Genomic DNA, 18,110 nt, shown 5'->3' on the forward strand with positions numbered 1-18,110 from the left:
GACAGTTAAGCAAAGAAGACCTGTAGAAATGGAGAAAATGCGGCAAGAGAGAGAGAGACAGAGACAATCTCATGGTTTGACAGCATCTCATGGTGGTTGAAGCTTCAACCATGGCTGTAAGTATCCATAATATATATATATATATATATTTGATCTGAACTTGTGAGAACCAAATTACAGATTGTTCAAACACTTCTTTAACGTTGACAATGTTTTGGTTTGGAGGTTGAAGGGCTTTGATTCTAAAACCTTTTGAATTTTTTTTTTTTTTTTTGGGGTGGGGGGGGGGGGGGGGTGGTGGGGGCTGTTTGTTTGCTAAGAACCCCACGACAAAATATCCATGGCTTTAAATGTGATAATTGTGTGGGGGCTTATTAGTGGGAAGGATTGGATTCTTCAGTGGTATAGGTTAGGCTGATAGGCTCTTTATCTATGGAGGAAGAGAGATTGTAGATATATATAGAAAAATAAAGCAGTAGGGGTTCTATTTCAAATTGGGAACAATTGAACATTTTGAAGAACCTCTTGATCGGGAATATGAAGAATCACCATTAATCAAGAGACAAATTTGAAGAAGGGTCTGAATTAATGCTCAATTAGTTGAAAGAATAGCAAAATGTTAATTACAAAAGGAAGAGATAATGCGTACCAAGTCAGGATTCTGATTTTTTTGGCAAAGTGGCAATTGAATAGGTATGAAGAAGTGATTCAAAGGAGATGAAGAGACCAAGGAGGGAATAGAGAGAGTTTGGCGTTAAAAATGTGAATTTCTGAAGTTTTGAAAGCGTAAAAGACCAGAAGAGCAAAAGGAGAAGGAGGGGAGACACAAAGGGGTTAGCATTAAAGACAACATTATCAGCATTAACGTAAGATTGGGCTTTATGGTGTAGATAGGGTTGGAAATCATTTCATTTTAATAGTATTTTAAAATTATGAGAAATATTTAGAAAATGTATTTTAAAATTATGGGAAAAATTTAGGAAAAAGAAGGGTAATGACATCGCTGTTGATGTAGCTCAAAGGGAGCATAGTAATATTAAATATTACGCTTTAGCTTTTAATAATATACAGATATATATATATATATATATATATATAGATTATTGGTTTTGACAAGAAAAGAAGCCACACGAAACATAGCTAAAACTGCTAAAACGGGCAGGCATATACCCAGGCAAAATTAAAGAGTCTATAGATTTATGCCAATCAATATACCACATCCATTAAATCAAATCCAAGGTAATGTTGCCAAATGACTCACTAGAAAAACATCGTAATACTTCTCATAAAAAAGATTACAAAGACAGACCATAGTCATCACTTCGCAAGCACCAAACTTTTGGTTCCAAGCATATTTCCCATGATTCTTAATACTTTGTAATATTGCTTCACTACAACCAATCATTTTAACATGTCAGTAAATGCTAGATTGTTTGTATAAAAGTAAAGAAGATTTGACAAAATAACATGACATACCAAGATAATTAGAGACCCTGATCGATGAGATAATCACCAAGCCTTTCGACAATCATGTTACACTGACCAGGAGTCATTGGTTCATCATAGATACCAATGATCAAGGCCTGACTAGTCTTCTTGATGGTAACACCTCCAGGACCCTGAAATTGTGGTGAGAAAGTCTTAGAATACAACAATATGATACTTTTTTTTTTTTTTTTATATCGGTAACAATATGATACTCATCAAAAAAAGAAAAAGAAAAAAGAAAACAACAATACGATAAAAAGTTAGGGAGAAAACGTAAAGGGCTGCAGCTAAACAGTTCAATAATAACTGTATCCAGCTTCCAAAGAAAGCCCTTTCTTCCACCCTCCTCTTTCTCTTGATAATATACTTTCTGATGAAGTCGAGTACATAAAGGTACAGGCAAATTAAATGTTTAATGGTGACATAGGCATGTACTTAGCCATGAGTCAACTACTTGCGGAAGCAGTAATGATATGCTAAATGGTCCAACTCTGGGGCTTTGACCAATACAAGAGAGGAACTTTTCAGTATTTTGATATTCATACTTCCAAGTTGAACTAAAACAAATTCAAATAGATATGTAAGTGGTCTAACTTTGGGGCTTTGATCAATTCAAGGAAGGAACATTTCAGCATTTTGATCTTCATATTTCCAAGTTGAACTTAAACAAATAAACATGCTCACTACTCTGCATAAGCACCTTAAACCTACTTCTGAAAACGATGGTCAAATTAAAAATAGTTTTGAGCTCATCACCTTCTTCCCTCGAATGACAGCTCCCGGCTCACCTTGGATCACCATATACTTTGTGCCTCCAAGGTACAATCCAGTTGGAGCAAGTGACCCAGGTTCAGCAAAGTCATTCATAATGCCAGTTATTTCTTCAGGCTTGAACTAATAAATCAACAGGGACACAAAAAAAAAAAAAATGCATGGTTAAATCAGAAAAGAAGCATCAATATACAAGGCATCAAAGGATGTGATTGTGATGAGGAAACATGTGCGTTCAGGGTAATAACACATGCTTTAAAATCTATGAAACCAAAAAAAAAGAATAATAGTTTCTATCCCAATAATTACAATCAGTACTAGTAACTTAGTCAGTTTCGAAACTTTACAATTGGATAAAATTTTCCTTCAAACCGGTATGTGCTTTTAGTTACATGACCTATCTAACACTATCAGTCGTGTGACTCGTTTAAATAACTTAACGGATCATGCGATGTGACAAAAATGACACAAGGACAATCATTTGAATGGTTACGTTATAAGCCAAAAGAAGATTCCTGCAACCTGGTTTGGAGGAAAACTTTTGTCCTGTGCAATTTAGCAATTCACATTTTTGCAGCCCCCAATTTAAGCACCAAAGACGACGCCACAAGGCAAGCAAAAGAAAATGCTATAGGAAAGAGCCCTTCTTTCTCATGCATCCAACACCATTTGAGCTAAGACTTAATTGGCTCAAGCCCTTGCAAACCATTTTTCTACAAATGCTCAAACTAATTTTACAAAAACAGATTTTTTTGAGAAACTCAATATATGTATTCTTTTTTTGAGAACAAACGCAATTTCATTCAAATAGAAACAGAAAGAGAATCCCAGTACAAAGCCTCTAAGGCCGGTAGCGGTGAGTGGTGACATACTAACCAAACATTAATAAAAATAAAGTAATAATTGCCCTCCTCGTTAGCTTATAACCACTTTTTTGACTTCTTGATCAAATAATAAAAGAACATAATTCCAAAAAGCTTTTTTGAAAAATAATTATAATAAAAGACCAAAATTTTAATAATTGAAAAAAAAAAAGATAAGATCGGGGAATTAGGCATGAAGCCCATCAAACCATATAAAAATATCTACAAACTTCAAGAGAAAAAAGAAAAAAAGAGGAGGACCTGAGGGAAAGTAGAGCTCTGGGCCCAAACGCTGCCGTCGTGGCCGATGATGGCTGCGGCGGCGAGGTGATTGCCTTCGATTTCGCACATGAGATGATCATCGACGTAGGTTTGCCACGACATCTTCTTCTTCTTCTTCTTCTACTTTGTACGTCTGGAGATTGTTTTTCTTATCCCTGTTGCTTTGGAGATTTTTTATGTTGTTGTAGTTTGTGAGTTTGTCTTTAAATTTCGGTGGGTTTTGTTGTCTGCTGAGGAATCTACTAAATAATAATAATAATAATAATAAGCTTTTAGGCAAAATCTGTGTGGTCTTCTGTTGTCTAGCACTAGTAGCAAAAGCAGTAGCGTTGAAACCACGGTGATTTTTGTTTCTAAAATAATGATAATTTTCTAAATTTATCAAATAGTATTTAGGTACTATTATTTATATTTATCTTTTAAAATTTTGTTAAGTAAATTTTTCTTGTGAAATGGAACTACATTTTTTAGTTAAACAGTCACATAGCTGAACTTTAAGGCTTCACTTGGGAGTTCATAAAAGAATGGAATGGAATGAGATGAGATGATCATAAGAGAATGAAAATGAATGAAATGTATTTAAGTAAGGGAAATGAATAGAATGGAATTAAGTAACCTTGATTGGATATTTTAAAATAAATGAATGAAAATGAATGGAATGTAAGTAATCCTGTTTGGGAATAACATAGATGGAATGAAATGAAATCATTTTACGACAATATTACTATTAGACCTCTATTTTAAAATAAATGGTTGAATATATAGGGGTATTTTGAGAGTTTTAGTAAAAAAATTATTAAATTTAATTCTATTCTCTCCAATTCCTTCCAATTTCGGGGGGAATGAAAATTTGAGGTTTTAAGGAAATATAGAGGAATAAGTGTTCCCTCATACCTATTTCACTCTCTCCCACTTAAAACTCTCAAACAAGGGAATTGACTTTCCATCCCCTCTATTAAAACTCCCAAACAAGAGAAGGGAAGAATATTATAAAATTATTCTTTTTATTTCTTTCCATTCCATTCTATTCTCTCCTCTCAAGCGGAGCTTAAGAGAAAAACATAAGAAACTATACTTAAGGTGTTGTAATTAAGTTTTGTCCATACAAAAATATCCCCTCCTTTTTTTCATATAGACAAAGTTTATCCCTATATTGGTTTGATGGAAAGGAATGGAAGAAGAATAGAGAAAATGAATAAGAGTATTTACAGTGATGCTACTATAAATTATAATATTTAACAACTCAAAAATTATTTTATTTATTTTAATACCCCACTTATATCAAATATCAATAGTTTTTTTTTTAATCATTTTATTTAAATATTATTTCTTTATTCTTTAATTTTTTTTTTTTTTAGTCTTTCTTATCGTCTCTTCCTCTTTCTTCCTCTTTGTTACCCTCTCTTCTATGGAAGACCTAACAAACCCACACCCACCGCCAGCCACCACCACCACCAGCAAGCCCAAAGCTACCACCACTGCCACCCTCAACCTCATAAATTGAAACCCCCTACAAAAACCAAATCACAAACTCACAACCTCCATAAATCACCACCCACACATCACAACCATCGATCCAACCCACTCATTGCTTCGCCAAACTAACCACAACCCCATTGAACCCAAAAGTACCCTCAACTTTGCAAACCTAACCCAGCAAAACCCACTACTCCTTTGGACCCAATCAAGCCACCAACGCACAAATGCCAACGGCGACAACCGAAACCCACCAACAATGTGACAACCACCACAAATGGAACCCACCAAGGTGACAACTGCCACAAACAAAACCCACAAATTCAAAGATAGGTAGAACCAAGGAGAGAGAGAGAGAGAGAGAGAGAGAGAGAGAGAGAGAGAGAGAGAGAGCAATATTTTAATGAGAAAAAGAGGTGTCCATGGAAAAAAGAATATTATTTGTTATAACTTTTGTGCTATACAATAGGCCACCATAGATGGCAGTTTACCATAGCTCAATTGCTAAAAAATTTAACAATAACACCACCAATATAGCTCTATTTTTGTGGTGTTGGTTCTTAAAAATAGCAGTATAGTAATATGAGAGCATCACTGTGAATGTTTTAAGGGGAAGGAAAAAATGTGGGCCAAAGTGATAGGTTTCTTAACAAATTTAGCCCAAGTGCTTCTCACATGAATAATAATGTGAGCTATCAAATCCTAACAAAGCTTCTTCTCCCCCCAAAAAAAAAAAAAAAAAAAAAAATCCAAACAAAGCTAAGTAGATGTAAAATCTAAACTCGAACGAAAATACCCAATTTGAATCTTTTTTTTTTTTTTACCCCAAGTAAAAAGGGGTTGACTTGTGACTTGGCCTCTTTTTATTTATTTTTTATTTTTTATTTTTTATTTTTTTTGTGCGGACCAAGCCAAACCTACATGTCTAACCAGCAACCCGACTTTTCTTAATTTCATTTTATTTTTTGGTAAAAATTAAATTTTAATTAAGACATGATTGATTTACTTTTTTGTTTTGGGCTTTACAAAGTCATGTAATTATTATTTTTTTAATAAGAAAATCAAGTTTTTTAATGTTTTTTGGATAACATTGTTGATATCGTATTTGTCTGTCTCAGTTTGTGTGTTAAAATCTTATTTTTCATAAAAATTGCAATAATTACATTTTTAATCTCAAGGCTATGGGAATGTTTAAAATTATGGAATTTAGCCAAATTGGATGGTGGATTATCTTGTTTTTCACGTTCAAGGTTAAAATGACCAAAATATTCATGTTGGCCAATCTTCAACCGGGTTGACTGATAGTCAAACTAAGTCATTTTTTTCCCAAACGATAATTTTCTTCCTTCTATGCCAAAATTAATTTCTAACCAATGTCTAAAAATTTGGCCAAGTTTGACTGTGGTTAACCCACATTTTGACCCCATTTTTTATTGACAAAATCCAACCGTTTTGATTAGGATAATCTCTAGCCTGTGTCGTAGATAATTCAATTCCCTTTAGTTTAATAGATCACGGGCTCATATCAGACTTAAAATGAGCAAGATGTCATGAAAGAACAAAAAAAGTTCTTGTTTATTAAAATTAGGTAAAGGCGAGAGCTCTTTTTGGCTAGAAAATCCGCACACACATTGGCCTCCCTAAAGCTGTGGTTGATCTTCAAGACTGGGATCTGAGTCATGAGTTGTTTGCAATCATCAAGAATTGGTACGAAGTTAGCATAGGAGCCATCATTATTAGAAAGCAAAATAACAACTTTAGCAACAATATCCAATTCAACAACTTGTAAATGGAGCTAGAGAAGAGCATAAGGCCAGGCCATCTCTAATGACTCAAAGTTCAGCTTTCATGTTGTTGGCTTGTCTAATAGCTTTGATAAACCCTTTAACCTAGTTCCCATGGTGGTTCTTGATAATCCCACTACCACTTGCAAGCCCTGAGCTACCAAGGGTAGAACTACCCGTGTTCAAATTGAACCAATTAAAGGGAGGGGCTTCCCATCTCACAGAGATGGAGGTAAGGGGTCTAACTAATTGCTAATTTGACACACAAAAGGAGAACTAATTTATCTTTATATAAACAATCTTTAGAGGAGAAGGAATAACATTACCATTTTGAAAACAACATCTATTTCTTTAGAGCCAGATGCTCCATATTGTAGACACTTTATTTTGTATCTGATTAATAAACTTTAATCCTCAGTCCCCATGATGAGTTGGACATGTCTACAAAAGATAATTGAAGTTATTTTGATAGTTTGGAAGTAATCACAACTCAAAAGTGGTTAAATCGCTTTGAAAACGATGTTGAAAAATGACATTTGCTTACTATTTTTACCAAAACTTTTGATCCACAAAACATTTTTTAGTGATGTTTATTTCATTGGAAATTAGACATCCTAGGCTTCAATTTAAATACAACTTTTGCCTCATTTGGATTTATATTGAGTGAGTTATGGCCATTTGAATTTGAGCCATTTGAGGAGTCGGAATTAGAGTTTTGGGGTAGCATGCGCATGCATACGTAGGCCAATTTCCTGGGTTGTAGAACTTTAGTTTTAGTAGCCCAAACATTATTCTTTGATGTGGGCCAGTCTCTAGACCCTTGGGAACATTCAAAGACGTCTAAAAAGCCTCGAAAACCTTAGTTTAAACATATAAATACAACCTTATGCCTCCAAACTCAAACCCTAGCTAGAAAGAGTGCCATTTTGCTTTCTAAACCCTATTTTCTCTCTGAAAAACCCTAGGGCAACAATTAGCACAATTTTTACAGACATTCAAAACCTTTTTCTAGCACAAAACTAAGGCAGAAACTTGTTCTTAGTGGGATTTCTCTAAAACCTTTTTAAAACCTTTTTTTTTTCTTGAGTTGTGATTACCTATAAACTATTGAATCCTTTGATTTACTTGATATCTCATTGAATCATGTTGTGTAGGCACTGAGGGGTTAGTTAAATATCAATCAAGTAGTGTTTCATAAACAAAGTGAGTCTCTCTTCATAGCTCTTCCTTAATTTGGATATTTTATAACTTGTGTCTTTGTTATTCTTATTTGATTTATATGTCATACATGCTTAGAAATATGATTTGATTTATTTGATTTTGATTTGTTGTGTCTCACCATATTTTGATTGGAGATTTGAATGATTGGATATATTGATGAACATGTTTTGATGTGTTAAGTATTGCTCTTGTTTGTCGTTAGATCCAATGCATGTTTAACAATAGTTTTTGTTTTGTTTATCTTTGATATCTTTGTTGTTAGTTTAAGTTGTTTAGTTTTGTATTAGAAGTATGCTAGGGTTTGTTAAATTGCTATTTTGTTTGTTGTTCTGAAATTGTGTTTCTAAGTGTGTATGCATGTGCAAGCTCTATGCATGCATACACATCCTCGAAGTATGTGTATGCATTAGTTGGGATGTGCGCGCATACTCGTGCCTAGAAACGCAGATTTAAGGTTCTTACTATTTTGTATATTTTGATTAGTTTTAATCATGTGTTTAGGTTTTGTTGAGTCTAGTTTTCACATGTTTAGGTTTAGGGTTAGTAAAATAACATGTTTCACATGCTTTGATTATAGAATTGATAATTAGGGTTTATGTCTTTGATGAATCACATGAACATGCATATGAACTTGAACATGCATTGATGCATATGTGCTGAGGTGTTATGGTGCAGTGAGATAAGTGAAGGTAAGTCATGCATATGAATATGAACATGCATCTTTGAATACGATGATTGGTCTCCTTGATTGATGAATACCATGATGCTAGGTTTGAATGATTGAATATACTTGATGATTAATGCCTTGTTGATGTTTTTGCCTTGTGATATACTTGTTGCCCTTGGATATATATATGTGTTAGATGAATGGTAGGGTTTTTATGCTATGGATGAGTGTGAGACATATGCCATGTTTTGGATGTTAGATGCATGTTAGTGTGTGTGAGTTTAGAGTAACATATTAGAGGACCTTTTGATGGGATTAGAATTTAGAACACAATAAGTAGAGGCCGACCTACTGGTTGGATGGGGTTGGGTACCTAACACCTTCCCATCCCTATACCTAAACTTCAGACATGTGCTCTAGTAAAGATCAGTCATTCCACAAGGGCGCTACATTTATGGTTCCTAGACTTAATCTAGGTGGCGACTCCATTTCCTTCTCCACTGTGGTCTAACCGGTCAAGGCATACTCCCCCCATTGCGCTTACACATATGCCCATTAGAAAGAAAGAATCCCAACCAAAAAGATTATTTGCGACAGAAGAAGAGAGGCAGGAGTTGGATTGCAGCCATAAGGAGCAATCTTTGGTGAAGAAACTTGGTTGAAAAGAAGTGGCACCCGCTTGGAGCCAAAATTTTCTCATAACAAGGCAATCCCTCATGGAATGAATGATAATTTCCTTTTCACGCAAATACAGGTCACACCAAGGGTTTTCCAAGATATCCAGAAAGCAAAGGTTGGTGTTGAGGGTCATTTCTGTAAAGTCAGCCCAACCCAGCAAAGCAGGCAATAAGAGTGGCAAGCATGAAATAAGACTTTTAGGCCCAAGCGGCAGGAAAGGTAGGGCACAGGCCCATAACATGAATAAATGGGTCTTGAGGAAGTAAGTGGGCCCAATGGGCCTGGAAAGTAAGAAAAGACACCCATGGGCAACGTATGTTATGAAAAAGTAAGAATAGGCCGCCGCAGGCCCAAGGCAATGTAAACAAAGAAAGTAGGGGATAATGGCAAGCCCATGAACCTCAAGGATGAGAATGAGGAAATTGGGCCGAGGAAGCCCAATTGAGTTAGTAAATGCCCATGGGATACAAAATTAGTAAATGGACCAAGGAAGTCCAAAAGAAGTAAATGGGCCGGATAAGCCCAAGTGAAAAAAGAGGGACGCTGGAGCCCACGAGCAAGAACACCAGTGGCCATATTAAGCCACTGGGGGAAAGAAAGGAACGGCAGGCCTGAAAAGAGGCCTAGCAGGAACAAATTGCCACGGTAGGAAAGGCCAAACAACATGGTGGGAAGAGAATTGGATGAAAAAGGAACACAAGGCCCAGTACTGGGCAAAGCCTAGGCCTTATGGGGACAAGAAATCAGAGCAGCAACTGGCGGGAAGCCAGAAACGGACAGCAGGCAATGCAAGCAATGTCTCCAGACCATAGCAGATGCATGAACGGCAGGCAGCCTTCAGACATAAACCACGCGCAAGGCCCAGACACCACCAGCCTATACCCAGCCAATACAGGGCATGGTAGGGTCATGGAGAGGTAAGAGGGCATGGTTTGGAGGTGGGGAGAGGGGAAGACCTGTTTTGAGGTCTCTGCTCAGACTCTTTTGGGGAATACGTCCTGCTGGGATGGCATATCACCCAAAAGAGGCAAAGCTGAGTGGGGACCAATAGGTGCATGCCATGAGGGATAGGAGAGAGAAACATCACCGCTGCAGGACAAGGTGCCGCGGCGGACTAACAGACAAAACGTTGTCTGTGTCTGTAACAGAGGGGCTTGCAGACAGCAGTAAGGGTCTGCGAGTGCGCCCAGACCAGACAAAAAACGGTTAGAGGGTAGAATGGTAAAGAATCAATCTCGACAGGCTCTATAAAATGGCGCCTCTGCCATGTGCAAAAACAACTGGAGTTAGGAGAGCAATACTATGCAACTTAAAAAAGAGAATACTCTGTAACTTGCTTAGAAAAACAGAGGAAGATAATACTAAAAACGATCAAAGTGGAAAATCACTAAGAAAGGACTAGGAAAGAAAGAGCGAAAGAGAGAAAAAACAGAGCGAGTGAGAGTGGCATGCACCGATAGACCCCTTCCCTTCTCTCCCTCTCGGATCACTGCTCTCTTCTACAGTTATTTTGAGAAGTGCCCATTCAGGTCCGCCTCTCTCAAACCTATTAACTTCCACAGCAGGAATCCCGTTTTCCTTTCCTTAGAGGTTAATCGCGTTGAGAAGGGGCGTTCTTCCTCTTTGGCCTTACCCCTGCGGGCCAGACTGAATTTATTTATATAAACTGCGGATTAAACCTCCGTTACCATTTGCCCTTATTATTTATTTGTCATAATATTGATAAATGTTACTGTAGTTCGACCATTTCTTATTAGAAAAACTATCTGGTCATTCCAGAACATGTGAGTTTGCTTTATCAATTATAACTGCCTGCCGCAAGCTTTGAAACAACCCTGTCTGCGGTAAGTACCCTCCTGGCAGACGAGGCATAGTTCGTGCGCAAACCGGCCAAGTTGAGTTTCAGTTGGCCCGGTCTCGACTCCTGCAACCCAGAACACTTGGGCCTACATTTACAGAGGACCAACCCAGCCCAACATAGCAAAAAAGGCCCCCACAGTTGGCATTAACTGGTAAAGCTAGAGTGTGTGCATTTCCATAAAAATAGTTGAATTTTTGGGAGAGTGTTTAGCTTCCAAATCTACTTACCATCAAAAGGGATCTTCTTGTTACCATTCTCCAAAGCTATTTATAAGCGCTTTGATAGTTAAAAAAAATCCTTAGAATTACCCTCCCAAGATAGGACATATTACCCAACTGAGTTCAACCTTAGTGGGGTAGATCTTCACCAATTTCTACTTACTCCAACTCTCTTTCTGTAGTAAAAAATAGTCGTGCACAGTTAATATTTGCACTTATATTAAATTTAAAGGCTCGTTAATATATAACAAGCAAAATATTAATAATTTTTTTGAGAGAAAATATTAATCTTTTTTTGAAGACAAGCAAAATATTATTAAAACCTAATATATGTTCTAAAGATAAATGCTAATCTGAATGGTTCTATTGTAGAAGGAAACAACTTGGTAATTAGATGGTCAGCCAAACTTCGATTCATCTGATTTTACGAATACCAAGTATAATGGTGGGCTCGAATTTGTCCATCAACTATGACCTCACACCCCAAATAAACTCTATTTACTCATCGATCTCATCATGTGTAAGAAACTATTAAACAAAAGAGAATTTAGAAAATAAAAATGTAGAGATAGTGAAAAACGAATAAAGAAAAGCACATTCTACAAAATACAATTGCTAATAGTAATAATGGACATAAATTAAAAATCAAACTAATTAAACATAGAAAGCATACTATTGCCGTAATATAGATCCTAAAATGAAATTGAATATTTAGTAAAAAATATTGGTAGAGTAGAGGTCAGGGATTTATATACATGAACATCATTCCTATTATGCTAGTACACTTTCAGAAAAAAAGTATTGCAGTGACTAGTGATTATCACCAGGAAATTTCAGCCACATTGACGAAAAGAAAACATTGTACTATGGAGGTAATCTAATTCATACCAAGCTATGGGGTTTTCATCCATATATTCCCAAATCAACAGTAAAAATCCCATAGTATAGTTTGTATTATAGAACCCATGATGGAGTAATCGACAAAATGCTTCTTTACGTTTTACCTTTTTTTTAGGGGAAGTCTTAATTATTTTTTATTTCGATAGTTGGAGGAGGGGAATTTAAATTTTGAATGTTTCTATTAAAAATACTATAAGATACCAATTAAGCTATAAAATTTTGAACATTAAAAAATAAATAAAAATGTCTTAATCACTAGGCAAAAACATCACCTCCCCCAACACCCCCCACCACTTTTGTATTTTTTTCCTCAACTTAGGCCTAACTAAAGAAGGACTCGCTGCCCATCATTATCCTAAAAAGTAAAGAAGATAGTTTGATCGGATATTCCACCTACTAATTAAGGCTATTATAATATGTGCGGATGTCAACTTGTGATGCCTCTGGTCCAACTGTTTCCGGAAAAATCATCCGCTTTACGCTTCCAAGACCCAAAAAGAATAAGAAATCTCTATAACCGTCAACTACTGTATCATATCATTCTTACAGAAATTTTCATCACCATTCAAATTTATTTATTATAATAATAAAAAATTTCACTGGGCGGCGATGGCGCATGCTGCAAGTGAATCGATAGGCTTTAGAGATAGTGCTTCTACACTATCAATTTCAGTGGCGGGTAGTCTTTGTACAAGAAAACGAAAAAAACAAAAGCCCATTGAACAAAAATCACTGATTCAGAAAAGATGTCCATGGGATCATGCATGTAAAGCACGATTCTAGTATTAAAAGCCGAACTCCATTAAAACTGCAGTTGCAAAATGCCACCTACAAATCTGGCGTGAATTCAAGATTTATCAGCAATTTAATACAATACCTTCTATCTATTCCCAAAACAGTGAAAGACCAATATATTTCGAACAGATAGACTAATTTGCCTTTTATTTTACATTTTATACAGAAAAATATACATCCTAGAACGTAGATTTGATCTTAGCAATAGGGCCAAATTATAATGATGACAAAAGTAGCTTGAGGATATGCTGAGAGCATAATAAGACAATATAGTTTCTTCAAGTCCTGGAAAAAGTTTTCATACTGGGGACAAATTCACGCATTTTGAAATGTCCTTCATGACAGTTATAATTGCCTTGAAAATCAGTAAACCTGACATCCAAGTATTAGTGGTCCGGGTGTTCTTTCATTGTTCCCCAGGAGACACCTAGTTTATTCAAAGCACAAATTGCCAAAACACAAATTAAGTAGTATCGAGTATCGAGAGTATATATTTGTATTCATATAAGATGCTCATCTACCATCGATTTCAGCATAATCCCAATATCAACTCATTTTGCTCATTTTACAGACATTTAGAAATGATGATAAAAGTACCAATGAGAGACAGACCACAAAAATCCAGAAGGATTACACGAAAAATCTATAAAAAAAAAAAAATCAAAGTTAATGCAATTCAAACAACCAAACACAAAACAACTATTTTAGTTCTCACATGGTTATTGTTTGCGACAACTTCACTGCCCGTTTAAGGCTTTCAAATGAAGAAGAGGGTGCAAACTTGGCACTGAAATCAAAAGGAAAGAAAACAAAAGAAAAGAGACAACAATTATTTGTACCCCCCACAAGAAATACTCAAATAATTATAGAAGAGTTTGGCCTACAGGCCCTGATCAACAAGGTAATCTCCCAACCTCTCAACAACCATGTTGCACTGTCCTGGTGTCACAGGTTCTTCATAGATGCCGAAAACTAGAGCTTGACTAGTCTTCTTTATGGTGACACCTCCAGATCCCTGCCAAACCAAATACAGACGGGCTTTCAGTGACAAATAAAGTTCAACGCAGCCCACTCAGGAAGGTTTTCCAAAGATGAAAAACTTATAATACCTATATATGAAGAATAATCTTAAAAATTTAAAAAAAATAATGAGGCACTAATCCACATTTCATTTGCTTCAACCAAAAAAAAAAAATTGCAAAGGAAATCTACTTGGATTTGCACAATGATTTTTGTAAAACAAGGCTTTAGTCTGTCTAGCGCGGCCCAAAAAAATGTGGCCTAATACCCCCGCATTTTGTAGTGAGAATTTTACAGAACTCACATAACTAGAGCGATAAGTGCTAGTTTTCACAATTGATTTTGTATGTATCAAAACTAAATTAAAATTTTAAAATAAAATAAAATTAAAATTAAAATAAAAAACATGTCAAACATAAAATTTCATTGATTAGGCTCAACTATAAGAAAATGTAAGCATACAATTTTCAAGTTGATGTTAATTCTTCAGAGCAAGTCAAATATATTTCAACATGAACAATCCAATTTAATTGGTTAGAATGTGCTCTAGTGGTGGAGGGCATAACTAAGACATTTCAGTAATTTTACTGAACATTTTAGGGATGATTGAGTGTTATGAACTGGAAGTTTCTTATTCACAATCCCATGCACAGAACACCTCGTTTGGGGAGAAAATTGGTCTTTGCCCTTTCTAAAAAACCATCTAGCATTTTGCCATATTTTTCAAATTAATTAGGGAAATGCCCTTCTTTTAAAAATTGATTTTTTCAAAATCGATTTAGGCCCTATAGTGATATTTTTAAGAGCCTATAGTGACGTTTTAAGGACCTATAGTAGCGTTTCGTACTCGATATACATGAAATCGAGTTATAGGTAAAAAAAAATTAAAAAAAAAAAAAATTTGCATGTAACTCGACTTCAAGGTGATCGAGTTCAAAAACGTCACTATTAAGTCCTTAAAATGTTACTATAGGACTCTAGAATTTTTTTTTTATAACTCAATTTTGAAAAAATCGAGTTTCAAAAGATGAGCATTTCCCTAATTAGTTTGGAAAAAAGGGCAAAATACTAGATTTTTTTTTTTTTTTTTTGAAAGGGGCATTTGCCCATTTTCTCCCCTCGTTTGGCTTGCCATCAAGAGGTCAACAAAAAGTCAAAGAGAATATAGATAAGATTATATCATTTTGGTAAGATTTAAGATTATGCAAAAGAATTATCTCTTTCCTTCCTCTTTCTATAAAAAGTCTAGTTGTCCACAAATTTAAACATTCTAACCTAACCTTGTATTTACATCATTTATTTATAGGCTCAATAGCTCCTGAATCCATCAGATTATAATAGTTCTATTTAGAATGATTCTTTCTATTTGTTTTGAAATAGACAAAGTCACAAAGATATTTCAGGGTTAAGATGTATTTTTGAAAAATGTAAACATATGCCATCATAATTAATGGTAATCGATTTTATATATGTAAAAAAATGCACTCTTTAAATTTCTAGAAATTAAATATTTGTTGAAAAATAACTCCTATTATTTTTTACAAGAAATTCCTATTAATTTTAAAGCAATATAGGGAGCATTTTAACTAGTGATTAAATTCAATAAGGAGTTCAATATATATTAATCCCAAATTCCAAATTAATAATTTTGTCCCTCATATATTTTATTAGAAGCTACAATTAAAAAATATAGAATATTATTATGCAGCTAGGTTAGTTAAAAATTACAATTTTGTGAGTTTATAAAGTTTATGTATCTCTAATAAATAAGTTTTGTCATACAAGAATTTCATATGGGAAAAGAAAAGGTTACTTATATTTTAATATTGTGATTATATGAAAAATTCTCTTCCAACTTTGTCAAAAACGGCATATCCAAACAAAATTTTCAAAAATTGAGGTTTCAAAATAAGAAATATTATTAAATTACCCCATCCTAAACTATCAAATTATTATTATTATTATTATTATTATTTTAAAAATGGCACACAATATTGACTTTCAGGTAAAGTTATTGTGTATGTGTGCGTGAGAGTATATATATATATATAGAGAGAGAGAGAGAGTATACATATACGTATACGTATATGTTAATGATTATGAAGTATTTAATAAATATTTTATTAAAATATAATTTTGCCTCTTTTATTTTTTATATAAATATGAAACTGGATAATTAAGACGTTTATAAATGGTCATTTTTTTATTGTCTTTACATATGAAATATTAAATACAAAATTTGACAAGTATGTAATTCATTATTATTTTTTTTTTTTTGATAAGATTATTATTTTGTTTTTATATAAAGCTATTGAATATATATTTATGATCATTATAAATAGATATTTATTATGATTGTATTTATATATTGGACCGTCTATTTTATCATTTAATTGAGATTTTAAATATAGAATAGAAATTTAAGTCCAATCAAAAAATATATATATTAGATTTGACATGTAAAATTGTGAGCATATAAAAGCTTACGCGAAAAAATTCCAAAGGCCAACTGAAAGTCAATTATTTTTTATTTGATTTATTATAGATTATATTAGGTTATATATATATACACACACACATATATTAACAAGATGCATTATTTATAATTTGTTAATTCGCTGGCAGACTGCAGTGATTCAGAGAATATTAATAAATTAATTAATGAAATATTGACTTGATCTGGGTTATACAATACACAACATATCACAGGTGTGGATCGGATCCATTGAATTATGGACAATTTTGCGAAACTTTTGCGAAGTTGTCCTTAGTTTAATTGCCAGACCAACTATAAAAACTTTATTCCTACTAATAATTAGAATAATCTAAATCACTACGGTCTGCAGGTGAGTTAATAAATTATAAGTAATGGAATTCTACAATGATAGAAAAAAAGATTATATCATTCAATTCCTTATTGTACATAATCTTGGAATCTAGTTGGCTAGTGATAATATCGCTTGAATTTGGAGTGACGTAGTTCGCTTGTCATTTTATATTGCTCATAATGGCATTGAATAAATTTAAAAGGTTAAGGGACTAAATTGAACGAAATTAAACTTACAATATATAATTAATTTTTTTACAAAGTTAGAGGTGTAGTTTTAATATAGACGATAAAAATTTTGAAGTATATGCATATGTATATGTATATTCATATGTATATGTTTATAGTAATGTTTATGAAGTTTATTTTAAATATTGCATCGAAAAAAAAAAATGGTTTTTGTTCTTTTTTTTATAGATATAATTTTAACTTATGGTGTCTACCAGTACCACATGAGGATTGTTTTTATCATCAGCCCAAGACACTAATCAGTTTTGGCGTTGGTAGAATTTAGGATTTTAAAATGGTAATTCAAAAATAAACATGTTATATTAAAATTAATTAAGCATCTTATGAAAAAATTTATTATTGAAAAATAAAAAATCATTCAGCACAAATATTAGTCCAAATGTATGTTAAATTTTTCTTTACCATTCGTTTGAGTGCTTGGATTCTAAACCAATTTTTGTTTGAAGATCATATTTTTCTTACTTGTATCTTATCTAGTGTTACCTTATTTCATATGTTTTGAGATGCAAAAAAAATTAACATCTTTTGATTGTTTTGAAGCTAGACATTTGGGCCCAAAATTTTGTTTGATTGTTATTTTTGAGGGTTGGCTTTGATTGGAGTGTCTTTTCCTCGAATGTGCATGAATTTTTGTTCACGTAGAATTTTTTGTTTGTGCACAATTTTGTGTGTTTTGAATTTTGTTTATGTTGAATTTTCATATTTGCCATGGGTTTTGTGCTTGTAGATAGTACAAATGGGCGAATGCCCCTAGTGTGGATATGTTTGAAAACAGACAAGTTAATATTCCTATGTTTTCACGATGTTTTGTGACTTTTGATTATGGTTGTCAAATCTTTTGAAAGATTAGAAAATAAAATAATTTTCTTTGAGCCTATGGTTATTCATAATCTAAGGTGATGTGCATGATTAGGACTAAACCTTTGGCAGCCTGCCTACGTAGCTCTTATAGGAGAGGATCAAGTCCAAAAGTAGTTCGAATGAATAAGGAAAACTTACTGTGAATGATG

General features: G+C 33.9%; 1 protein-coding gene across 2 annotated transcripts; it reads right to left on the reverse strand.

Annotated features, from left to right (window-relative positions):
• Positions 1-1,196: 1,196 nt before the first annotated feature.
• LOC111995052 (profilin-1) lies at positions 1,197-3,678 on the reverse strand. Of its 2 annotated transcripts, none has more exons than XM_024026945.2 (4): positions 3,384-3,678; positions 2,245-2,382; positions 1,477-1,619; positions 1,197-1,386 (listed from the first exon to the last, which is right to left on the reverse strand). In XM_024026945.2, the coding sequence occupies exons 1-3, from the start codon at positions 3,504-3,506 to the stop codon at positions 1,485-1,487; spliced, it is 396 nt and encodes a 131-aa protein (XP_023882713.1). In that variant the 5' UTR covers positions 3,507-3,678; the 3' UTR covers positions 1,197-1,386; positions 1,477-1,484. The 2 variants fall into 2 exon arrangements, with proteins under 2 accessions (XP_023882713.1, XP_023882712.1); XM_024026944.2 differs by having other exon boundaries at positions 1,197-1,391; positions 3,384-3,674.
• Between the last annotated feature and the right edge of the window lie 14,432 nt (positions 3,679-18,110).

The sequence above is a fragment of the Quercus suber genome, unplaced genomic scaffold, assembly GCF_002906115.3.
Source record: "Quercus suber isolate HL8 unplaced genomic scaffold, Cork oak 2.0 scaffold_222, whole genome shotgun sequence".
Taxonomy (NCBI): Eukaryota; Viridiplantae; Streptophyta; class Magnoliopsida; order Fagales; family Fagaceae; genus Quercus; species Quercus suber.

What these genes read in the sequence shown, in the direction of transcription:
- LOC111995052 (XM_024026945.2), bottom strand. Translation starts at nt 3,506, where the DNA reads ATGTCGTGGCAAACCTACGTCGATGATCATCTCATGTGCGAAATCGAA. An exon ending in AGAGCTCTACTTTCCCTCAG is followed by an intron (nt 2,383 to 3,383) that starts GTCCTCCTCTTT and finishes TTGATTTATTAG; the next exon opens with TTCAAGCCTGAAGAAATAAC. An exon ending in CTGTCATTCGAGGGAAGAAG is followed by an intron (nt 1,620 to 2,244) that starts GTGATGAGCTCA and finishes CCACAATTTCAG; the next exon opens with GGTCCTGGAGGTGTTACCAT.